Genomic DNA, 26,412 nt, shown 5'->3' with positions numbered 1-26,412 from the left:
GTGAAGCTCGATATTGTCTGCGTCGTTGGCAACGAAGCGTGGTAATTGGAATTTTTGTAGAGTGTAGATCTGCTCTCCACTTCAGCCAGGTTTCCGCTAGTTTAGTTGGGAGCGGGTCATCCCAATCCAAGTTTAAGAGCCAGAGTTTCTGGAAAATAATCTTAAATTGGATTACAATGGGTGCCAAGAGTCCGAGAGGATCAAATATCTTGGAAACGTCGGACAAGACTTGTCTCTTTGTGCAGTCAGGATTTGCCGCTAGACCAATGTTGTACGTCAGAATGTCTTTTCCAGGATGCCAGTATAGTCCGAGAACCTTAACTGGCGACGATTGTGCGTTGGTATCATCCTTTTGTATGAATGAGGTGTTGGATACCCATTTCCCGAGTTCCAGATTTGCGCACGACAGCAGCTGAATCAACTCGTCTGGGTTTCGGCGTAGTTCATCCTCATTGTTTGACCCAGTTAGAACATCATCGACGTAAAAATCCTCCAGTAGGATTTTTGAAGCATTCGGGTATTCCTCTTGATGATCCACAGCGAGTTGTTCCAGCACTCGAACCGCCAGGAATGGTGCACATGAAGTTCCGTAGGTTACAGTGCACAATTGGAAATGCTTGATCGGATCGGATGGATCCTCTCTCCAAACGATCTTCTGGTAGTTTCTGTGCTTTTCGTTTACCCATATTTGGCGGAACATTTTAACGATGTCCGCTGAGAATGCGAACTTATACATTCGAAAGCGTAGGCACACAGCAAATAGATCGCGCTGGATAGTGGGCCCTGTGAAAAGAGTGTCATTTAAGGCCTTACCATTAGCGTCGCGAAAGGATCCATCAAAGACCACTCGCAATTTTCGGCCTAGCACTGGGTGGTGGGGAAGAAAGAAGTGATTCCCAGTAGCGATTTCCTCTGGCGGCACCTCACGCATGTGTCCCAGATTAATATACTCCCGCATAAAGTATACGTACTGTGTCCGCAGTTGCTCGTTTTGTTGTAGTCGTCGCTCCACCGATTTGAAGCGTTTAAGAGCTCCATGTAGAGTTTCTCCGAATTCAGGACTTTCCGTGTTGAATGGAAGTTCAACGATATACTTCCCGTTTTGATCCCGACTGTGGGTGGCGAGAAAGTGCTTCTCGACCTGGTCGTCTTCTGGTTCCAATTTTGTGTTGCTTTGAACGTTCTCCAGTTCCCAAAACTTCTGAAGCGTGTTGTCGATATCCATTGTTGTGGTTAGTGCAATAGCGTTGCTTGCGTTCGATGTGATGAGTGAAGTGATTACCCATCCGAATACCGAGGAAATAGCGATAAGATTACCCTTGTTGTCGTACATCTTTCGTCCTGTGAGCACTGACCATACGTGTTCGCTTCCCAATAGTATATCTACTGGTGTGTTTGCGTTGAAATGTGTATCCGCCAGCTGCAGATCCTTAAATACCTCGAGTGTCGATGCGTCGATATTTTGGCGCTCCAGAGATGAGGTGACACGTGGGCATAGACAACCAAACGATCATCAGATATGCGAGACTTGATTTGCAGCGTGCTGCATCCCCTTGTCGTGTCTGCTTTTACGGAAGAGATTCCCGTAACCAAAATGCGTGATGCCGACCGTGTCAATCCGAGAGCTTGGATGCAACGCTCAGATACATACGACAGCTCTGATCCTGTGTCCAATAGAATACGGCATGTTACGTGATCACCTTTTGCGTTTTTAACATACACCATAGCAGTTAGTAATATGCTTCGTTTGAATTCCGTTTGATGAGTAGATTTTGCAGTGCCTTGTGCACATACAATCTTTTGGGTGCCCGCTCCTTGGGCCAAATGACTGAGTGTCACTGAGTTTGTGTTGGACGCGCTTAAGTTTTGCTCGTCCCCCTCCGCTATCTGGGCAAGATTCCCACTAGCCTGTGGATTCGGTTGGACATGAAGAAGGGAGTGATGATTTCCTTTGCATTGCCTGCACTTGTATGTTGACTTGCACCTGTTGACCCCATGACCAGGTCGCAAGCAGTTGTAGCATAGTGATTTCTCCTTCACAAATGATCGCCTCTGCAGTCCAGACATATCCAGAAACTGCTGACAGCCATATAGAGTGTGTTCCGCAGAACTGCATTTGGTGCAGCCACTTCTTTCAACCGCAACCATCGATTGTGTGATCCGTTTTGGTTTTTCAGGATGTGTTGTTGTGTTGCTTCCAGTCGCAAGCTCCCTTTTGCTCAGCTCCAGTTCCTCGCAGCGAGAATCGAGAAACTTGAAGAATTCCTCTAGAGTGGGCGAATCGGTCTCCATGCTGCGCTCAATCCACCTGCGCCGTGTGTCAGCGTCAAGTTTCTCTAGGGCTAGATATATGATCCAACAGTCGCGTCCCGTCTGATTCACCGCATCCAATCCACGAACAATTTCGTTTGCTCCGTCCGAAACCTTCCGTAGAACTGTTGCATCGATCTTTGAAGTTGCTGGCAGGCTCATAAACTGTTCCAAAAACGAGTTTACAAAGTGCCGTGGACGATTGTATCTCTCCTTAAGACGTTCCCATGCAGTGTTGTAAGCCGTGTCCGTAATTGCCAAGTGTCGAACCAAGTTGGCAGCCTCATCAACGAGTAGTGTTTTTAAGTGATGGAACTTCTGGGTGTTGGACAAATGCTGTTTGTTATGAATTGTGCTTTCATATATGTCTTGAAAGGATGGCCACTCTGTGTAGTTGCCCAAGAACCGTTTGATTTGAATTTTAGGCAATTCGCTTAGATTTGAATTCGCCGTGAGTAGCGAGTTCCGAGAATTCGCTAATGTGACGTCACCACCTACCTGATCAGGCGTGTTCGGTGTGCTCTGACTTACAGCAAGTCGCTCAAATAGTTGTTGGTTTTGTTGTAGCAAGTTCAAGATTGCATCGTTGTGTGAATGTAGCCCGTTGCTGCCACTCGCACCGCTTGTAGATGTCCCCGGTTGTAGATCATTACTCCTTTCCTTGAGAATAGCGCTTGCCCTTAGGTATTTTGCTTCGTAGACCGCATTGTCAATCTCCGGATCGACATAGCCTTCCACTTCCTCGTGAAGCGCAATGCAATCGCTAAACTGGTTGAACTCCTTTCAATCTTCGTTGAGAAGATCTATCCGTGTGACGATCTCTGTATGTGTAGCAATCTCCGTTTGTTCAGCCCATGCCAAGACACGTGTGATATTGGCCTTGAGTCTGGCACGGCTCTTCACTAATGATTTTAATTGTTCCATTGCAAACAATTACAATTGAGAATCAAAGCACTTCAAAACTGTCCAAGAATCCGGAAAGATGGACCAGCAATATGGTTAGAAATATAAACGATTTGTGTGGACTGTATGTAGTTTTATTCTTGACGGTTTCGAAGCCTATTTGATACTGATCTGAATTTCACAAAACGAAGCCGTCGTAGCAGCGTTGCCAGAAACGAAAAATGGTATATATATATATGTATATCGATATTCTATTACATAGGATAGAGATGGCATTATGCGCCTAAATATGAGAGATTATTAAAGACTGCAACCGTTCAGGAACATCACTTATTTTATGTTTTTGATTTCCGAAAACCCGTTCTCCCAGAATCGTGTCTACCGCAAGGCACTAGAAATTTAAAGCGGTCTGCCAGTTTGCATATGGGCATTTCCAGGGGTCGCGAACGTACGTTCGTACGCATTTAATGCAAATAAATAAAGAAAATAAACGTTTTCTGAATTTTTTTTTGCTACTCGATAGCATTTTGTAAGCTTCTTGCTTAGTGTAAATGATGGGGTTTATCGAGCTATCATTTTCATAATGTTGCCAAAAACGATGCGATGGATGTCGACTTTGGCTTAATCTACTAAAATGCAAAAATCTCAGAGTTGGGGTGGAATATTCTAAAGAGATAACTTTACTTTCAAAATGGAATCATGTAGCTTTCTATCGTACCCGTTACTCGTAGAGTAAAATTGTATACTAGATTCGTCGGAAAGTATGTACCGACCCGATAAAGTATATATATTCTTGATCAGGATCACTAGCTGAGTCGATCTAGCCCTGTCCGTCTGTCCGTATGAACGCTGAGATCTCGGAAACTATAAGAGCTACAATACTGGGATTAGGCATGCAGATTCCTAAGATTCCTGCGCAGCGCAAATTTGTTTTAGCAATGGGCCACGCCCACTCTAACGCCCACAAACCGCCCAAAACTGTGGCTCCTACAGTTTTGATGCTAGAATAAAAATTTAAACTGAAATGTATTGTTCTTATCAATACCTATCGATTGACCCAAAAAAAGTTTGCCACGCCCACTTTACCGCCCTCAAACCACCCACAAACTTAAACAAACCGTAAATATGAACGCGGATATTTCGGAAACTATCAAAGATAGAGAAATGGGATCTCAGATTTAGATTCCATAGCCTTGTACGCATCGCAAGTTTGATACGCAAATATGTCGCGCCCTCTCTAACGCCCACAAACCGCCCAAGCCTGTGGCGCCCACAATTTTTATGCTAGATACAAAATTTAAACTGAAATGTATTGGTCTCGTCAATACCTATCGATTGAAAAAAAGTTTGCCACGCCCACTCTAAGGCGCCTAACACTTAGATCTGTCTACCGCCCACATAACCACATATTGATCTCACGGGTAGGTGGCGCATTTCAATCTCGCTTTGCTGCTTGCATATCTCCATTTCCATTTGGTCCATTTAGCTGAGTAACGGGTATCTGATAATCAAGCTTTTGGACTATAGCGTTCTTCCTTGTTTTTTTTATTGAATTAAGTACCGGTCGCGAACGTACGATTTTTCCATGTTGTTTTATTAACAGTTAATTGAACATTTTTTCGCCCTTTATGGACTTTTGTGTTCTTATTAGATTGCAATAAAGTGTTTTGGTGAAAAAAGTGCGAAATAATCAAACATAAAAATGCCTTTAAAAGTAGCTAAAAATGAAAAAAAAAACAAATAAAATATGCTATGGTTCCACTGTATTATGAAAATATGGCCATTTATTTATGAAAATACGCAAAAAATACGATGATTATGAAGATGTTATTGTTTCGGCCCTGGTTGACCATTTGGCGAATATGCCCATAAAACTAAAAAAAAATCCAGAAAACTAGCTTTTTTCGCGGTACACTTGTATATAACCCCTTAATTAAAAAAATGGTGTACGCCAGAATGCACGCGGCTTTGTTGTGATGTTGGGTATTTTAGTTCAGCAACTCAGCGTAAAGGCGCACAGCAGCGCAACGCGTTAAAAAAAAAAATTAAGAAATTGTCTTATCATTCCGTAACATCAGTTAACAAATATTTTTTACAACAACTTCTGTGAAATCCTTTTCTTTCACAGTTGACTAAAGATTTTCAAAGAGCAACGGTCGATGCATATTGTTTTGTATTGATTTTAATTAGGGTGAATACCCAGTACTACTAGTCAAGAATTTCTTTTTCCACTTCCTAACACTTTTTTTAATACATAAGTCAAAAAAGCAAAAAAAGTTCGGAATGAGCAAGCAGGTTCTAGAGATTCAAAACGGACACTAAGTAATAAAATATGGCCAATAAAAGTCACTGCCCGTATATAGCCAGAACATGGCCTATGACGTGACAGCCACAGATAAAAATGTAAAAACGTAAAGCACATAAAAATGTAAGCATCATTGTTTATTCACCTCTAATTGAAGGTATAATCATTTTAAATATAGGTAAAACGGTAACAACAAGTAAAATATTTAGATATCTGAAGTAGTTCTCGAGTTATAGAAGTAAATGGCGCGCAATACAAAAAAACTAACTTTAAATGTCTGTTATTAGAAGCCGCGTTAAAAAACATTGTACCTCCTACAGATTTGTATTTATACGATCACAAAGCCTAATGGCTGGAATAAAAGCTTATTAAATATATGGACACATTTGTGCCCTCTTTATTTTTATTAGTTTTTTTTACGATTTTTTGTTTTTAAAATACAGAAACTTTTTAAAACGTTTATAAAAGTTTATTACGTTAGGGCCTCAAAAATACAACCAAATTTTCAAGTTTATTTTCAAATAAAATAATTAAATGAATCTTAGCAATTTTTGTTTTGTTTTTGTGAACGTTGAAAATTTCTGGTAAAGTGTATAAAAAGAATGCAAATCAAGAGAAAACGCCTTGACTATCAGATACCCGTTACTCAGCTATGGAGATATGCATGCAGCAAGTCGGTTGTATTCACTAAAACGCCACCTAAAGTAAACATCAGATTTGCTGCATCTGTTGTCCAATCTCGGAAACATCCGATTTGCTGCATATACTCAACCCTCTCGGACTCTATTTAATTAGCTAATTATTGGTTAAAAATTGTAAATTAATAATTCGTTAAACGTAGATGGGTGTTGTTAATTAAAGCAAAATCCCATTTAAATTTTAACACAAACGCCCATAACCCAAAAACCGGCCCAGCGCCACTGTTGAATTTTTTGAAAAAAAAATGGATTTTTTTAAATTATTTATTCTGATCTGCATGCAATAAATTGTTTATTTTCGACCATTCATAAAAATTGTATAAGCAATTAATGTGTGCAATCTTGGTTATATCCCTGTCACTTCCTTTAGGTGACGGGCATTTGATAGGCGACGTAATCGACTATAACGTTCTTTCTTGTTAAATTTGAAAACGCAATGGCGTGAATTTATTCAAATGTGAACGGTCATTCTTGGAAGGCGATGTTCCAGGGGAGGGGTATTAAGGATGTTCCTCTCCAAATTTGTATGATTTCCACACAAAATCATCCTTTAGCTGTAGAGTTGTTATCCGTTAACTCATTATCCACTCTTATGTTTAACCCCACATCTGGATTTATAATCGGGGATGTCACAGAAATATCTTCGGGCAAAATATCCAAAAAATCCCAATTTATTTTAAAATTCATTAAAAAACAATAAGAACGCTATAGTCGAGTGCCTCGACTGTTAGATACCCGTTACTCAGCTAAAGGGACCAAAGGGAAATGGAGATATGCAAGCAGAAAAGCGAAATTGAAATGCGCCACCTACCTATCATGAAAATTGAGGTGTTGGGGTGGGCGTGGCATATTCGCGTAACAAACTTGCGCTGCGGTCAAGGCTACGAACTCTAAATCTGACATCCCAATTCTTTATCTTTGATAGTTTCCGAGATGTCCGCGTTCATATGTACGATTTTTTGAAGTTTGTGGGCGGTTTGTGGGCGTTAAAATGGGCGTGGCAAACTTTTTTTTTGAGTCAATCAAAAGGTATAGATGAGAACAATACATGTTAGTTCAAATTTTTATTCCAGCGCTAAAACTGTACGAGCCACAGCTTTTGGCGGTTTGTGGGACTTAGCGCGGGCGTGTCACCCTGCTGAAACAAACTTCCGCTGCGCAAGAAGCTCAGGAATCTGAATGCCAAATCCCAACAGCCTAGCTCCTATAGTTTCCGAGATCTCAGCGTTCATACGGACGGGCGGACAGACGGACATGGCTAGATTGACTCGGCTAGTGATCCTGATCAAGAATATATATACTTTACGGGGTCGGAAACGCTTCCTTCTGCCTATTACATACTTCCCGACGAATCTAGTATACCCTTTTACTCTACGAGTAACGGGTATAATTAACAGGTTTCGGACACTTGGCTTAAGCAGCTCTTCTTGTTATACCCGTTACTCGTAGAGTAAAAGAGTATAATGTATTCAAGGAAAAGTATGAAACAGGTAGAAGGAAGCATCTCCCACCCCATAATGAGACTGATTAAGATTATACATACTATTATTGATCAGCATCACAACCAAATCGATTTAGCCATGTCCGTCTGTTCGTGTGAACGCTGTGATCTCGGAAACTATTAAAGCTAGAGGGTTGTGATTTTAGATTTACATTTGCTGCTTGTACATCTCGATCTCCCTTTTGTCCCCTTTAGCTGAGTTAAGGGTATCTGATAGTCGAGGCACTCGACTATAGCGTTCTTCCTTGATTTCTTTTTAAAATAGAAGCCATCGTATTTATTTAAAGTTAAAGAGAAAACAACAAAACTTTATGATCATTTATGTTAAGGCTTCCACAGAAATCCATTGAGTTTTGGTATCACTTTCAAATTTTAGTTAAGGTGTATAAAAGAATGCAACAATATATTTACAACTTGAAAGAACAAGGAATGCATGCAGAAAGTCGAATTTCATTTGTTCAATCCATACTTTCAGACATCTTAAATGTTCTTTAAAAGTGATTTCAAAACCCTAGTGACTTGTGTAGCTCCCTTGTTGATTGCCAACATGTTAAAATTTAGTTTCTGAGCTATGTACCTGTTAGATTATTGTCGGTCTATTCGACTATAATGTTCCTAATATTAAATTAGGAGACCAAAGCACATGAACACTGAAATAGAGTATCCTCAGACAGTCAATTCAAACTTTGATGTCTTTAATTGAATCTTTCCCTTTTTTATACTGACGGTTAATTACATTAATATTTGACATTTTATTGACTTTTCGCCTTGACCAATAATTAAGTCCCAACTTGGGTGTCATTTCATCTGTAAGCAACAATGGCAGCAGCGTTGGCATCTCCAGTAGTGCAGCAGTCAACAGCATTGGTGTTGGCATGCTAGCACCCATTGTAAGTGGCATAGGGGGTACGGTAATGTTGCCCAACTCGTCATCTTCGTCCTCTTCATCATCATCCACCTCGTCTTCTCATACACATGTACAATTGATGGCTACCAGTAATGGAAACGCAGTAGCATCTTTAAATGGCATAACAGTCGCAGCAGGAGGAGGTGGTGGTACAGCAAGCGCATGTTCACAACAGCTATCGCCTCAGGCACCACCGACATATGTCAATTTATAGATAAATGAATGCGGCGGCGAAACGAAAACATCTGGAATCGATAACCTACCAATGATGATGAGTTTTTACATCTTAAAATTGCGTCAACATCCAAACCAGTAAATAAACAAATCAAACAATTAAAGTAACTGCATATCAGGGTTTACCAATAAACTTATGTTTGTGTATATATTAACTCAAAGAACTATATACATGTACTTACTGCATGAACCTTTTTTTTGTTATTAGCTAAAATGTATTAAAGGTTATTTGACTAAAAGTAGTCTTATATTAAATATTTTAAAATACAGTTATTAGTTTTTTCGTAATATTTGGATGTTACATAGTGCAGTACTTACATTTGCTTGTGTCAGAGTATTGAAAATACTCAGCCAGCTACTCAGCTAGCTAAGACTAATTTTGTTTTATAGTATTTCTTATTTCGCGTCTTGATAGGATAGCGTTGTAAAGGGTTAAACCAAATTTTTATCTTTAACATTATCCCCTAAAAACTTATTTAAATTAATGTTTATGTCCCCTACATTATTGTATTTGAATATAAAAAAAGTGTGGTATTTTTATTACATTTTAAAATAATGCCGTGATAAGCGCTTTATTTAAAATAAATTATTACACAAGTACTCGTACGTTAAAGGTCGAGTCGAGACCTTTACAATTAAACATTCAGATTCTTGTAAAAGTATCCAAGTCTCCAAATTTTCATGAATTCTTTCAGCCCTTATATTTTAATGCTAAATTATTTATTAATATTCTAAAACACATCTATGATTACATTTGATCAGAACTATGTATAGTAGGAACCAGAATCAGTGGAAATTGGTTTTAAAATCTAAGCTTAAGTCGCCACTTCTATAAGTGGTCGAATCGATCCCAATGATGTAGACCCTGGGGTTTTTAAATTGCAATGTTTAGCCGAATATACCTAATTCTATAATAATTGGTACTTAAATTTTAGTACAATTTTGTAGGTAACATTTTTTTAAACGTTGTTTTATACTTCGATCAGAAAAGCAATGCATTTGAAGAGTCCTACAAAATAGATAGTCACTTAGAAACATACTTACTATATCGGCTGTTAATTGACCATTTTTACTTTCAAGCGATATTCAGGTTAATAACTTTATGAATGATGAAAAATGTACCCTAATTTATTATTTATTTACATAATCAATGTATGGTGTTATTATACAATTTTTTTTAATATAGAAGTAAGCAATATGATTTATTTTAGAGCTTTTGATAACACTTGTTTTGTTAAACCCTGATATACGTTTTGAATAAGGTCCACATTGTTGTTGTCAATTTGATGTGCGTAATACAAAGAATTATGTATATTCAGTTTTACGATTTCTTAATATTGAGTTGACTTGTTTTATTTGTTAGTAATGCGTTATTGTGCCTTACTTAATGCTATGACTCCCATATTTTAATGTTATAACAATTGATAATAAAATTGCCTTTAAAGTTAAGTTGTTTGCTTAAATGCACAGGTAATAATAAAAACAATTTAAGCACGATACACTATCGAATTTGCAATGTTTTGGTTAGTGTATTATCCAATCAAAGCAATAACCACAATTTCTTACCCTAGTTTAATTTTAAAGTTATAAAATTTGCATACTTATTATCCTTCGTGTTTTTTTTTGCCAGAGTTAACCATGCGAGTTAACACTGCGTCCCTTATTTCAAAAAAATAAAATTCAGGTCGTTTATTGTGCAGAATCCGAATCAGCTTCACTAGTGCAAGTTCTGAATAATCTAGCATCTATTATGTGGGTCGTATTACAATATAGGACAGAAATTTGCAAGACAGTGAAGAAAAAGTTATTGAATATACATTGATATCCAAGTCCCTATATCCGTCCGTACACATACAAGTCTCTCACCTATTTACGATTAAACTTTCCCAAAAGTTATATTTATATTGCAGGTAGTGTAGCCAGATCGGAACACATGAAACATTTACGCCAATTAACAGGTTAATCAGAATTTAAGACGCTTAGATCTTATATTATTTTACTCCAGAAAACTACTTCTTACGATTTTAGAACAGCGGCCGGCAGCTTCCTATTCAGGTATACGGAACAGTTCTGCTACTCAGAAACAGTGTACAACAGCAACAACAACTGTTGCAAAATACTCACCGAAATTAAAGATAAAATTTTATTGTATTACAGGACGAGTGCTGACCTTAGCCTTGATTTTGTACAATTTTTGTACAAACAAAAAACCAAAAAATTCTTTTTGAGGATATTGACAGGATTTGATATTAAAATGAATGAAATTATATACATATTGCGTTGCTGGGATGGGAATCTATCTACTTAGAAACCTCTATCGAGGAAAAATCTTAAAGCAAATATGTTTTAAGTAAGCTTATAGCTTTTTGGCTTGGTAGACTTTCGGTCATTTCCTTTTCTGATTGTCCCTATCGCAGTATCAAAATAATACAATATAAACGTCAGCATGCTTACAAATGTTATTCGTCGCTATTAAAAAAACGTGTACCCCAGAGTCGAAGATAACAAACCCGATACTTCAAATGGGGCTTATATACAATCTGCAATATAAAGAAGACTTTTTGGGAAAGTATCATCCCGATAGTTTTAATATCCAGTATCCGTTGTTTATCCGATACTATCGACATATTTGTCAATGACTAAGCTTTTTCTAGAACACCTAAAAAGGTTTTTGCGGTATTCTATGTATCTCAACCTAAAATCATTGACCTTAAATTGTTCTTTTTTTTTATACATACCTTTTAATATTTAGTTTGTTTAGGTAATGTTTTAGTATTTTTTACGGCCATTCAAAGACAAAAAGAGTTTTTCAAATATAAATGTTTAAGTGTTTAAAGTTAAAAAATAAAAATAAAACCGCCCTGGGGAATGTTTTTTATTTAAATAAGGGTTTAAAATGTTCGATTAAGACGTGCAGGAATGCCGGTGAAGAAGGACTTTATTTTAAGAAAAGTGCCATTAATCTACGACAATCCAATGTTAAAAACAAATAAAACTAAACTTGCAAAGCCTTTATATTAAATAGTAAAATTAACAAGATCCCCAATTGGATTCTCTTTTCTAAATATTTTCAATAAATGTTATGCGACTAACTATTGTTGAATTATTAGTTAATTCTTCATTTTGATGACTTTTTGATCGTAAATAAACCTTTTTTCTTTTTAATAAGATTGACAAACCTTACCGATACAACCCTGAAAATCAATTTCTTGACTACGTTCAAACAAATAATTTAAATAAACTTATTTTTCGTGTCAGACTGCGTCTTTTCGAAAAAGTACCATCCCTACTCGATTGCTAGGTCAGATTTTCAAGTAATGAATGAATACTAAATATACAAAAACCAAAGATCCAAACCAGACTTCTTCTATGTAAAGCCAATGTATAAAAAACCGAGTTAGCCCCATAGCTCTATAACTATATATGGCCACTGTTGTGCAAACAGGTTTCAAGTTGTAAATAAATAATAATAAAAAAAAATTCTTTGAAAAATATGTTTTAACAAAATTTAAATTTTGCTCGCCAATTTAAGCTTTTGAGCTTAGTGACAGAATTTTGTTTTATTAGACAGGACCCTAATAAAGTTATATATTTCCGTTATTTTACAGTTTTAATGCATCTCATTGATATCATTGCGCAAAACATAATATATATATGTATTTTTAATATTTTATTCCAGTTTTTGCCGCGTGGTGAAATAAACTGTTGTTATTCTATAAACTCTCTGTCGGACAAAAAACGGCACAACTTGGATGTTACTTACGTACCTTTGTTTGATATTAATAGTTGTTTTTTTATTTGTTCAAAGCGCATATTCAGCATCGACAGTCCTTAAATGAATTACATTTTGACTGTGATTCGGTTAACTACTCAATACGCATTTTTTAAAGAGTTTAATACACCAAGCAACAATGCGATTATTTTGACGTTTCTTTTAGTATTTTAAGAACACTAACACAAAAACCTATAGTCATTGTTGGTTGGTTGTGATTGTTGTTGATAGTTGGAACCAAAGATGTAACATTTTATACATTTTACAACTTAAAAAATGTTTTTGTTTATTTAAAAAAAGTTGGAATTATGTTCTTTATTGGCACATTTTTTGTAATTATAATGTGCATTCCATTGGCCCACCAACCATCAATATTACAAAAAAATTGATATGGTTACTCATAGGAACTCTTGTTTTTTATTTTTATTCTTAATATAACAGAATCGCTCTGGGCGAATAACTCGTACAGTCATTTCGTTTTCACTCCTCTACACATTTAAATCAAATAACCATCTTTCGCCTAAATGTGTCAAGTCTCAGCAAACAACAGTTCTCTTAGAAAAAAGTAAGGTAGAAACATTTTGATGCCATCGAAATGTCTTTGGAGTTATTACTTAAGCAAATAAACACATAACCTTGCACCATGGTTCAAATTTGATCAAATTTTCACTACTTAAGAATTGGATCAGTAATATCGTATGTTCTTGGCTTAGCTGGATCAAATGTATTTTTATAATGTTTATTCACTAGATCAATTTTCATACCATAAATCCAAAAAAATCTACGATCTTATTTATATATATAATATTCTTAACTTCATAAAGCTTGTGGTCTATAAGGGTTTGTTTATTTAAGAAAAACTATTAATAATAATGTTTCAATGGACTTTTTTGTTTGACTGAGTTTAACGTTTTCGAAGATGTCTAAAAAGAGTATTTTTACAATTTAAATTACTATGTTTGGTGGTTATTAATGAATAGTGCTTGAAGGCCCAAAATGTTTTGTATTAAACTTAGACCTTTTACCTTAGGCAAATAAACAAATATGCTGGGTGGCCCTGCACTACGATCAAAACTAGATCGAATTCCCACTACTAAGCAAATAAGCATTTTGATTGCAAGTGTGTATAAACTTCGGGTGCCGAAGTTAGCTTTTTTTCTTGTTTTTATTATTTTTGTGTTCTGTCGTTTGTATGAATAATTTGTTGAACAAAAATGATTTTAATAGTTGTCCTTTGTAATGCTTTTGAAGTAATAGTTTTGTATTTTAACATATTAATAGAGAATCAATGTACAAATTCTGGAATTTTTTTTTTTACGCAATACATTACATTGTTGGTTTTTTTTAATTTTAGTCGTTCCCCGAATAAATGGTTTTATTAATTTATTCAAATATTAAGCTTCAGCAGAATAAATTTATAATTAAGATTTAAGGTTTAATATTTATATAATTGAAGCAATATAGGCATGCTGTTAATAATAATAATAAATCATTTTTATTATTGTTGATCTGTTTGTGAATTGTAAGGCCTTGATCCTTGCTGCATGAACGTTTAATTATTGTGTATAAATTATACGGAATGAATAAGTACTTGCACTTTAAGTGGTTCTGAAAAAATATTTATATATTTGTAATTTTCTTATTTTACATAGGCGCAAAAAAAAATGCATTCGTTATATGGAAGCACTGAATGAAAATGGGCCCACCGAAGACGGTAGCGGTATTGATGAACATGGAAGCCAGCTAAGTGATGACGACGATGACGAATACGATGATGATAAACTGGCCGGAAGTTGTGGAAGCGGCGACGAAAGTAATAAAATAGTAGATGACGACACCGAGTCTTTAAATCAATCCATGCCCAGCCCAGGCTGTCTAAGTGGATTGTCCAGTTTACAGAGCCCATCGACAACAGTGAGCTTGGCAAGCCCACTTAATATGAATAGCAATCCAGCAACTAATGTTGTATTTCCTGCCACCTCAAATGCCCTTTTGATCGTCAGTGCAGATCAGCCGACTTCACAACAACGATCCACATCTGTGTCTACATCAGGATCAAGTAGTGGGTCAACTAGTAGCATTAGCACTACCCCAAATACCTCCAGTACAGTTTCGCCAGTTACAGGTACGACGGGTCCATCTCCAAGTTCGTCGCATGAAAGAGCCATGATGCTTGGAAATCGATTTAGTCACTTGGGAATGGGGTTAAGTCCTCCAGTAGTTAGCACAAGTAGCTGTAGCCCTGACACATTTTTTCAGCCACATCCCACAGTTTGTAATAATGCTATATTTTCGTTGCCATCGATTGGTAATAGTAGTATAAACCATTCTTCAATGCCAAACATTTCCCGAAACCCTATTGGTGCTAACCCACGGGATATTAATAATCCCCTGAGCATTAATCAGTTAACTAAAAGACGTGAATATCAAAATGTTGAATTGATGAAAGGTAGTAACTCCCAGACTATTGTAGCTCATGCAGCCACCTCCATTATTCATCATGTGGCGGCACATGGCTATCGCGCGAACCATTCTCTTTTAAACAGCACTTTTAGCCAACATTTCCATCAACAGTTAACTAACCATATGGAAACAGCTAAAAGGAGTGAGCCCACAATGCTGTCTGTAAGTACTCATGCTGTAAATAGCAGTGAATGCCATAAAGCATCTGATCCACAAGCAAATGCATCTGTAAAGACTACAAGCGCAGGCGCTTCCGAAACTGGCGTCATTAGCGTTTCATAACAGATCCAAATGTATTTTTACATTTAATTATCCATAAGTGAGCGAAAAATAATTCAAATAAATAACCGTGCAATAATTATCTCGACATCCCATCGCCATCTTATGAAACGAGAGGCCATTAATAACTAGTGCCAAGATATACAACGCAATATTTCTTTTTTATAATTAAACTATATACTAAGTTCACCGAATCTTAGGACTTATGCACAAAACCCGATAGCATCAACCTAATTAGAGGCCAACCATAAATATTTCTAAAAATAAACCTGAGACAGATCCCAAGCTAAGAAATGCCAAATAAATTAACAGACAATATACACTAACCATCAATCCATTTTGCAAGCACATGTCCAATCTTCAATGCTTAATTCATTAACTTAATCTTTAAAGCTGTATATCCTTTTCCGATAATTCGCTTTCAGTTTTATGTTGACTTGCCTAAATGAATTCTTCTAAACAATATTAAGGAAATAGTTTGGTCTTTCTAGTTACAGTGTGAAACAAAAATTAATTAGTATTTGTTTTAGAATAACATTAAAACTTTTTAAAGATGTCGGTGTCCTTAATATATATGGCCACGAAAAAATGGCTGAAGGCAGCCATTTATCTATATTTACTTTTTATCATACGATCTTCGGTCGTCTTTATCAGGATCACTACCCAAGTCGATTTAGCGATGACTGTCTGTCCATTCGTCAGTCCATATGAATATTTTGGAATGCGAATTTTAGTGAGGTATGCGTATTGTAACGCCTACAAAATGTAAAATTCATACTTTCAATTTATTTTGTCAATACCTATACCCTACCTAAATTTGGTTAAACCTACAGTTACTAAAAAACTTTTTATATAAATTTAATTTGAAGGCCTGTTATAGTCACTGAAGTCACTATTAGTTGAAGTAAATGGCACCAGCCCCATTAGAGTTTGTGGCTCCATCTAAAGGTTTGTTTTGATGATAGTAAACAATGTACCGGGCATTTGATAGTCGAGACACTCGACTATAGCGTTTCTTTTTGTTAATAATTTCTTTCGAGCAATGATCGCTAGACGCTTTACAAATTTGTCATCCTCGCAGTAACGAAAAATCCAAGATTCAGATTAAAATTGCTTTAATGAGAACGTCAATGTACATAGTTGTCATATTTCTGTAAGCATTTAAAGCCTTTTAATTATTGGACGTAACTTTTCGACCATATAAATCCAAACAATAATTTTTATTTTTGAATAACACTATTCTTAATCATTTTAATTATTTTCATCAATAAAATAATTTAAAGTCATATATAGTGCATTATGTATAGCTTAATTGATACCATTCGTTAGAGATTCCTGACAGTCTTTGTAATATTCCGATTCTTAAAAAACTTCCATTCTTAGTATTTCACATACGCTGGCGGAATTACAAGTTTCTATTTGAAGTTCTTCCTAATTCACTTGGTACTTCAAAATAAAATAGAACAAATTATATTTGGGGCTATTCGTATATTTATCCACATGTTTGAGTTGCAATCGGTTTATTTCTGTTAACAGTACCACAATCCTAATAACTTTACAGCTAAGGATTTAAACAGAATATCATCTGCAAGAAAAAACATTTAGTTCATGTTTTTTTAGAATTGATTTACGTATAAATTTTAAATAAGATGTGAAATAATATACATATATATATATACAATATAAAAATAAATAAAATGTAAATAGGTAACATTTTAAAATAGAAAGTACTGATAATGCTTACGAATTTATTGACCATAAGACCTGATAGCTACTATTCCATGAAAAGCTAAATTTCTGATAATAATGCAATTTTTTAAATTTATTTTCTGGTATAAATTATTAGGTCATATTTAAATACTTACTTTGGTTTATCGCCCATATTATTATAAGTACTTTTATACTAGTCTGCATTCAGTTATTAAACTTTTAATAAATTTATTAATTGTGTAAAGGCACGTTTTACGTCAACATTGGGCTTGTCGTACACGTTTGCTAAACATTGAATTATAATAAATAAAATGTTTGTTAATGTGTTTGTAATTCAAATTTGTTTAGGTTTAATTATCTTAAAATTTTAATATACCTTGACGTTAGTCTATAGATGTACATCTGTACTTAATAAACATATCTTGATTCGTAGGTTTGCGACAATCTTAAAAATTGATTTTGTAAAACTAAAAAAATTATAACTAGAGCCTTATGTAAATCTATAGCATACAAATCATACTTCACAAAAAACCAAACAATAACATTCATTTGTAATAAAACATAAATTATATATTAAATCTCTCATGGGCGTTGCATTTTGTATACTTAATATAATACTATTTAAATACTTTTTTTATGAGACCTTTATAAAAACCACAAATAAAAAAGATAATGATAGGAAATACTATTTTTATTAATTCAACAATATTATGTCACTGTTTTTCTCTCTGAGTAGGCAACAGTATATAATTAATAATAATGTTTACAACTATTCTGTGGAAAATCGAAAATCATTATAAAATGAAATCACACTAATAACAATAGCAAAAGTACATAACGATATACTGAAAGCGTATTTTTGCAATTGCTTTGACGGAACTACTGTGCGCCCAAAATCTTGTAAAATATGGAAGAGTAAAGTATAAAAATACATAATCATCATCAACATTCCAGTCCACCTTATTTTGGATCTTTAAATACGGCCCTGTTCTAGTTTTCACTTCTCTAACCTTTTCTAGCTTTTACTTCAGAAAAATCCTCACGGGTTTCTTTTGCCCCCTTATTGGACTTTTTTAATTTCCATATTTGTTTTATTTTTTGCAACCCTTTGAACTAAAAAACTCAATTTTTTGTTATTTTTAAAATATAAATAAATTGAAAATTAATAGAAAGTTTGTTTTTTTGCCTAAAATATCACTCACTGGTTGAAAAACTCTGGCATTGTTTAGGCTTTTGTTAAGAGACTGCCGATGCAGTCAGCTGTTTAACTTCACACCAAAAATGAATTCGGCTAAGAAAATTCCCGAACCAACAATGGAGATTTTATTATGTAAAGGGGAAGTCTTAAAAATGTTATCGATTTCACTACCAAGTGAAAACTGGAACAGGCCGGATAATATCTATATTTTGTATTTTTCTAGCGGAAAACAAAAGTCAAGACATAAGTTTTATTGTTTCAGTTTTATATAAAACTCAAAGGTGTTATTTAAAAATTCATGAATTCAAAGAGTAATTTTAAAATAAAACATATAAAGGTTACGACCTATGACTTCTATCAAATTTGAAATCTATAAGAAGTATTAAAAGGATAAAAAGAAATTACATTAATAGCAGGCCTAAAAATTCAATAAAAATATTGCTGTGATAAACTAAATGCCGATTTATATAGGGCTCTAGTCACGTTCATACCATGTATATATACTATATACATATATTTGGGACATTACCTCTAAAACCGGCCATCTGAAATCGAATTATGCTGTCATATTTTGAACACATTTGTAAGCAACACAGTATTGTTTTATGTCAAACATTTCAAATTTTAATAAAAACTATTTTTAAAATATTTCAACTTTTCTAAGTAAAATGGCAACGAATTCAGTTTTAGAAGGCCTGTTTTCCCACACACAATCACACATATACCAACATATTTATAAAGAGCTTAATCGCAAACACGTATAAGATGATAAAGAATCTGTGTTACAATAGTTTTGTGGTCCTGGATATATTAACGAAGTAATGTATTATTTATGTAATCAGAACAATGTATATAGCCATTGCTAATTTAAAAGACTGTTTAACCATATTACATATGTTTGATCCGATAATTTATCAATAAACATATAACTAAATTAAGCTTTATTTTACTGAAAAGTTTATAAGCAACTCGTTAATTCAAAATATATAAATGTATAACTAAATACATGAAATTAGTTTTTAATTAATTTGTAATCTTTAAAAAATATCAAATGCTTCCATTTTCTGTGTTTTTAATCTTGAGTTTTCCCTGAAACGCTTGCAATATTATTGTGTGTATATTTTAATTTGTACGTCTAAAAGGTGTGCAGTAAAAAAAACCGTACGTTTTTTTCGATGGATATATTTAGTTCATTCTTTTCTTACAAGTTTAAAAATAAATAACAGCTGGTATCATAGGGCACCCGCCGATATATGTTATTGGTATTATAATAGTACCCTAACAATAATAAAGGGGGACTTACAACGAATAAAATAGCTATTTGTATATACATGTAATATATATATTGTGACTTTTTATTTACTTTGATAATGGATAAATCATTATTTTATTTGCTTTTAGGGAGATATGTTGAATTAAATAACTCTGATATAATGAATTTAAAGTTCACTTTATTCATTATAATTTATTGGTCGACTGATAGGTTTTTAGCCTAAGCTGAACTATAGATAGTGGCAAAGGCTAACAATGTGTATTTATATAATATAAATGTTATTCTATACCTAAGCAGATATATGAATAAATGTTAGCATTAAGTTGAAAGAAATTACACACTTACGTTTAAGTAAATAATACTTAAAATAGATTATAACTAATGTATGAAAAATAGATTAATTCATATATACAATAATAAAAGAAGTAATGTTGAATATATAAACTCTTTTTTGAAAAACTGAATTTGAGTTATCACAAGAAAACTGCAAGCTTTTGCATTCTTTTGGGTAGAGGTCAAATGCGGCTTTTGTTTTCGAGGCCGAACCAAGTGCATACCAAAAGGAAACACAAACAAAACAAGGAAGAACGCTATAGTCGAGTACCTCGACTATCAGATACCCGTTACTCAGCTAAATAGAGATATGCAAGTAGCAAAGTGAGATTAAAATGCGCCACCTACCGGCGGTGTACAGATTTAAGCGTTATGGGCGTTAGAGTGGGCGTGGTAAATTTTTTTTTGGACCAATCGATAGGCATTGACGAGACCAATACATTTCAGTTAAAATTTTTTATCTAGCATGCAAATTGTGAGCGTCGCAGGTTTTCGCGGTTTGTGGGCGTTTAAGTGGGCGTGGCAAACTTTTTTTTAGGTCAATCGATAGGTATTGATGAGAACAATACATTTCAGTTAAAATTTTCTATCTAGCATCAAAACTGTAGGAGTTACAGTTTGGGCGGTTTGTGGGCGTTAGAGTGGGCGTGGCAGTCTATTGAAACAAACTTGCGCTGCGTAAGAAGCTCAGGAATCTGTACGCCAAATCTCAATAGCCTAGCTCTCATAGTTTCCGAGATCTCAGGGTTCATCCGGACAGACAGACGGACAGACGGACATGGCTAGATCGACTCGGCTAGTGATCCTGATCAAGAATATATATACTTTATGGGGTCGGAAACGCTTCCTTCTGCCTGTTACAAACTTGCCGACGAATCTAGTATAATGTTCTCATCAATACCTATCGATTGACCCAAATTGCCACGCCCACCCTAACGCCCATAAACCGCCCACAAACTTCAAAAAATCGTAAATATGAACGTGGATATCTCGGAAACTATCAAAGACAGAGAATTGGGATTTCAGATTTAGATTCCGTAGCCTTATACGCAGCGCAAGTTTGTTACGCGAATATGCCACGCCCACTCTAACGCCCACAAACCGCGAAAACCTGTGACGCCCACAATTTTCATGCTAGATAAAAAATTTTAACTGAAATGTATTGGTCTCGTCAATACCTATCGATTGGCCCATAACGCTTAAATCTGTATACCGCCGGTAGGTGGCGCATTTTAATCTCGCTTTGCTACTTGCATATCTCTATTCAGCTGAGTAACGGGTATCTGATAGTCGAGGTACTCGACTATAGCGTTCTTCCTTGTTTTGGATGGATTGCTCCCATAATGAGAGCTTTACTTTGAGCTTTGGTAGTTTTATCGAGCACATATAAACCAGGATAGGGTCCCAATTCTCAATACTAACGCCGAAAAACTGTAAGGAAGTTAAGCAACCTTGAAAAGTGCTTTGAGGTTCCTTTAAGGCTGCTCCAGACTCCTGTGTTTTGGATTGAACATAGATTTTAGGGGACTGTTCACCTGCAATCGCTTATTTTCGAAACGCTCAAACGGAAAGTCGGCCAGCGAAGATATTCGCCCGAGAAAACCTCTGTGTCGATAGGAGCTTGCGATACTTGGGAGGAGCCTTGTTGGATTTGTTGCATGAGCTGCGCGGCAAACATTTCTCAAGTGGTGTACGTTTGGTAATAAATGGATTTTAGTATGGATTTTGTGTCTGCGGCGCTCTCGCCTGCAGCCACATTGCAATCGAAGCATATGTCATATGCTGCTTTTAACGTTTGCCACAAGAAATTGAAATGATCGCGACGGATTTTCCAGGCGGATAACGTTGGGGTAGGAGCACCTGGAGCGTTCATAGTGGCTTCAAAGTGGATCACACAGTCAGCTGTGGCCATAAACCGGGATAAAGCGGACTTTGCTGATGTTGCCATGACGGAAAATAATTCAGAATTTTAGTTCAGAAGTAAGGAAACGGAAATGGGCTAGAAAGTACTTGGAATTTAGGAACCAATCGAAGTCCGTAAAAATATATACGGTCACACTGTCGGATAGGCAAATTCTATAAATATTTATTATATCGGATGTTCGGATTTATGTAAAGATTTACGGACTTTACGGACTTCGGTATACGTATGTATGTACTGTGTACAATGTACACATGTAGGGTGCGAATAGCGGAATAACGGAGAGGGAATTGTTAAGACTTCGCTTATTTTTGTTGTCTGTGCTGGTTTAAATTTGTGGATATTGTATTTTTGTTTTTAATTTTACAAATAATTTAGCAAATATTAGACAGAGTAGTTAAAGTGGACTGTATTAGAATATTTTTGTAAATATAAACACGCAGCTGGAACACAGTAAAAATCAACAGTGCAATTTTTGAGCAGAAATTGTATAATCGGAAAGTTTTTACTGTGCCTGAGTTATATTTTACACACAATTGGAACTAAAAATATATTTGAGGAATATATGACTTGAAAATGAAGTAGCACTGAAATACCTACTGGAATTTTTTAAGGTGTACAATTGTGGGCAAAGGAAACCGGAATATTGTCGGGCACAAATAACGGAATTGAAATACACATATTAAAAGCCGCTGCGTCGGAATAATCACTTTTGGATTTAGAAAATATATCATACAGAAAGTTAGTCGAAATAGGGTTCGAAAAACTGGCTGTATGACCGGCAAATAATAATAAGTGGAACTTATCTGAAGCAGTTCAAGCCTGCTGGGAAAAATCCAAGAAAACTCCAGGAGAGGAAAATCCAAAGATTATGAATTCCGGCTTCGACTGAACCAAAATGTTGGGGCAAGGTGGCTTGATCGCTGAAATCGATAAAGTCCCAAGAACGAAGGTACGAAAAATCACGAGGGTACTTTGGAGTTTTTACGGGACGAGCGTGGGTGTTTATTTGGACACTATGAAAATAGATCTTATTAAACCTAGCTTAACTTATGCGCTCCAGAGCGAAGCGAAGACTTAAGGCAGAGATGTATACATCTGGAGAAAACTGCCGCTCGACACTGCCTCCAGAAATTAAACGACATTTTGGCGAGAGAAAATATATTATTTTATATTATATTATCAAATAATGAATAATACTAATTTGGCTAAAATTTAGTGACGGAATTAGTTACAGCGTGTTTATTAAATCGGTCGTAGTTCGATACTAGTGGCGATGGGTACCAGCAGCGCAGACACAGGTGCACCCACTTCATCTCGGATTGCTATTTTAAAATGCAAGGCCAACGCATTCGTCCAGGATTTGAAGAGGATCCTAGGAACATCATCATCGTTCATGTGCTCCTTCAAAGAATGGACCAGCCAGGACTGTCGAGGCTGTGGATGTGGCCATGGCCGCATACGCGCCAGGCACTCGGGTGGGAGGACGTCGAATTGCTAATAAGAGAAGATCCACCTTTATTATTTAGGATACCTCCCATCTGTATATTGCGGTGGGTGGACTCATGAGGTGCCTTCGTGTCCAAGATTTCTACTGTTGCCCCCTAAGAGCCGCCTAGGCCAGGCTAGGTGACTCGGCCTCTGTCGAAAATTTCTCCGAACAGGCCATCACCGATTGCGTCGCTTATATGTAATTGCCGTAGCTGTGGGAGAAGACATCACAGCTTGCTGCATTTTTGCCAAGCATCATTTTTACCGGGCGCTGTGGTCCGCAGTTCTTGGATCTAAGGAGCTGCGAACTCTGCTGTGTCACATTGGTGCTGACATAAATTCACTACTTTTATAGTCTCTTTCAAAAGATCCTGCAGACCTTGATGTTCTAACGACCATTTTTTGACTGGAGGTACGTCATCCTGCTTTATCGAGCGTGATGCCTGCCCTGCCTTGGCAGTCAACGATGTGGTGCTGGTCAAGGACGAGAACCTACCCCCGATGATGTGGCCGCTGGTGATAATTTGGAGCTGGTCCCTGGTCGTGATGGAGTGGCTCGAGTGGCGGTGATCAGAACCTTATCTGGGGCCAACAAGCGGGCAGTGTCAAAGCTGTGCCTTTTGCCCCCTTAGGGACGAACTTGGAAGCCAGGCCAAACTTGGGGAAGAGTGTCGGGTCAGGCAGTAACCACCACCTAGCTTATGAATAAAGTTTAATAAGCATACGTAATGATTATATATTTCTATAGCCTTCGTTGGTTGCAAACCGACTCTCTCTCTCGGCCGCTCGACTACAACGGACCTAGCTTATCTTCAGCATCTTCAGATCGAGAGCTTTCTCTCCGCCAATTATCTAAGACGGAAATTTCTCGTATGTACTCTTATTGCGTGCGCTCCGTATATTGTCATATCGTTGTATCACCCAATTTCTTTCGCATACAATAAATATTATTATGTCGTTTTAATTATTAACATCGGCTTTGTTATTTGGAGCGGATTAAGGATAGTCGTTGAAAAATCTTAATGTCTGAACAGAGTTTTTCTGGGAAATTATTAAACGATTTATTGAAAGAAAGAGAGTTTGGAGAAAGGGATATTGAAGAACGAGAAGTTGGAAAGAGAGAAAGTGGAGACTTTGATGGCAGAGATGATGCCGTGTGCAAATTAAAGTAACGGAACGCACCGAACTTTGGACGTGAACACCAAGTCAACAACAACAAGTCAAGTCGTCGGAAGTAGAGCCGTGAGAAGCCTACAAGAAGCAAGATCGATACGTCGAAACGTTCGGGATTGGGACATCAGAAATCTCCGAGTTAAGACACAGGTAGCTGAGGTCAGAGGGCTAAGTCAAGGCGCTTTCATTCCTACTTTGTCACGACCACACCCTGGTCCGTCAGAGTCGAGCAATAGTCCTGCGACGAGGAACCGTGAGCTCGGGAGAAAAGTTGTCTAAACCCAGTGTGCCTTGCCCGACTGAGCAGGACTTGGCGCGAAGGAAGAGCGGTCGATCGATTTGTGGTTTCAAGAGGCGTTGTCCTGGAGAGTCCAGCGATTACAGGCGGAAGGAGTCAGCGATCACCGAGCCAAGACGTCGACGAGCATTATCAGCAGCCACTGAAGTCAGCGTGTGGCGACACCGATACCAAAAGAGCCACCCATAACGCTCAAATGATGTTCCCTATTATCACTTTGCCCGGGTGGAAGAAATTCAAAGTGCTCCACACCACAAAAATAAAAAAAAAAAATTTACCTTACCATTTTGGCCACAGTAAACACATAGCGGAGAATCTTTAAGCTGAAATCATGCTTAGCAAAGTCACGTCAGGAAAGAGCGCCGATGAAATATTGTCAGTAGTCGCTTTGGCGTATTAAGCTCGACTTATGCTGATAAAATGGTGCGAGCAATAACAAAGTTTAAAGCTAATGAAGACCGTTTGCTTACGTTGTTAATAAATGAAAAGTTTTTAATTGACTTTACAATTAATGTCATTAAGAGGGATGAAATCTCAAATTTCAAACGTTTGAAATCTATTGACAATTATATTGCAGAAACTATTGGTACTAAAAATAGATTTAATATATATTCGTTGTACATAACACTTGCAACTCAACTATCTATGCTAGCTTCCAGTCTGCAGTTGTTCGGCGTACGACAATAAGCACAATGTTTCTATCGCCAAGAGACAGTTATTTTCTTCGACTCTCCTGATTGTATTGTAATGCAATACAAGATGATCAAAGCTGAGGGAACTATCATCACAAAGGTAAAGTTGCCCTTAGTGTCTACTTAAAAATTCAACATCTCCCGACTGACACCAACTCTATTTTTGACTGAAGAAAGAAAATAAATACATTGATAGATGAAAGACCAAAAGATGATTTTAAAATAATAAACCACAAATGTTTTCGCTGGAAAGTAGATGTGAAATGCAACAAGATCCAAACAACTCTTATGTGCAATTTTTCTAAACTTCCAATACAAACTTAAGAGGTTCAGGATTTATGGTGGCAGAACCTGGATGCGCCATCTGCAATTTATTGATGAAGGTCTCGAGTCAGGATATGATGGAGACCATGATAAACTGTTAATAACTTTCTATACTAGACCCAAGTAAATATCTATGTAACCTCAAATCATGTTTAAAAACCTGGATCCATGCTCAATAAAATCAATACGAAAACAAACAAAACATTTTCACCAAAAGTATCGTTCAAAATCCTACACAACGAAAACGCATATTTGGGCGCAGTAACGAAACAAATTCACGGTTTCATTTGGACCATGCGGAACACTCCGCACTGTAAAGAAATACGCAAAATTTCGTTTTTTCAGCGTTTGAGCTCGAAGATCAACCGTAAATAAAATGGTGTTAATATGGATTACTTTCTTCAAAAAGGTTTGTTTAATGTATAATAAAATAGTATTTTAAACAAGTGGGTATTTGGGCAAATAATGCAAAACAGCATCAGCGGAACAACCTCGTTCCCAATAGGAATCGGGGCTGGACTGAAGATGGAGCGGAGAAGATGGCTAAGCATCCGCGAGATGAGAAGGATCCTTATGGCTTCTAATTTATATAAATAAAACATTTCTTGAGCATTCCATATATTTATA

At 36.3% G+C, this 26,412-nt stretch overlaps 1 protein-coding gene across 17 annotated transcripts in view; it reads left to right on the top strand.

The window, feature by feature from the left end:
• Window positions 1-26,412, top strand: part of pan (transcription factor pangolin) — a 138,817-nt gene that overhangs the window by 79,159 nt on the left and 33,246 nt on the right. For 7 of the 17 annotated variants that reach the window (XM_036820759.3, XM_036820700.3, XM_065867381.2 and 4 more), the window contains one exon: window positions 14,283-19,997. The exons of 2 other annotated variants lie outside the window; for them this stretch is intronic. In XM_036820759.3, the coding sequence (XP_036676654.1) occupies window positions 14,283-15,375 (1,093 nt within the window). In that variant the 3' untranslated portion in view covers window positions 15,376-19,997. 8 more of the 17 variants (XM_065867387.2, XM_065867375.2, XM_065867374.2 and 5 more) reach the window with 5 other exon arrangements.

This window comes from Drosophila suzukii, chromosome 4 (genome assembly GCF_043229965.1).
Source record: "Drosophila suzukii chromosome 4, CBGP_Dsuzu_IsoJpt1.0, whole genome shotgun sequence".
Classification (NCBI taxonomy): Eukaryota; Metazoa; Arthropoda; class Insecta; order Diptera; family Drosophilidae; genus Drosophila; species Drosophila suzukii.
Note: the sequence above shows the minus strand (reverse complement) of the source record. Positions and strands in the feature narration are given on the sequence as shown.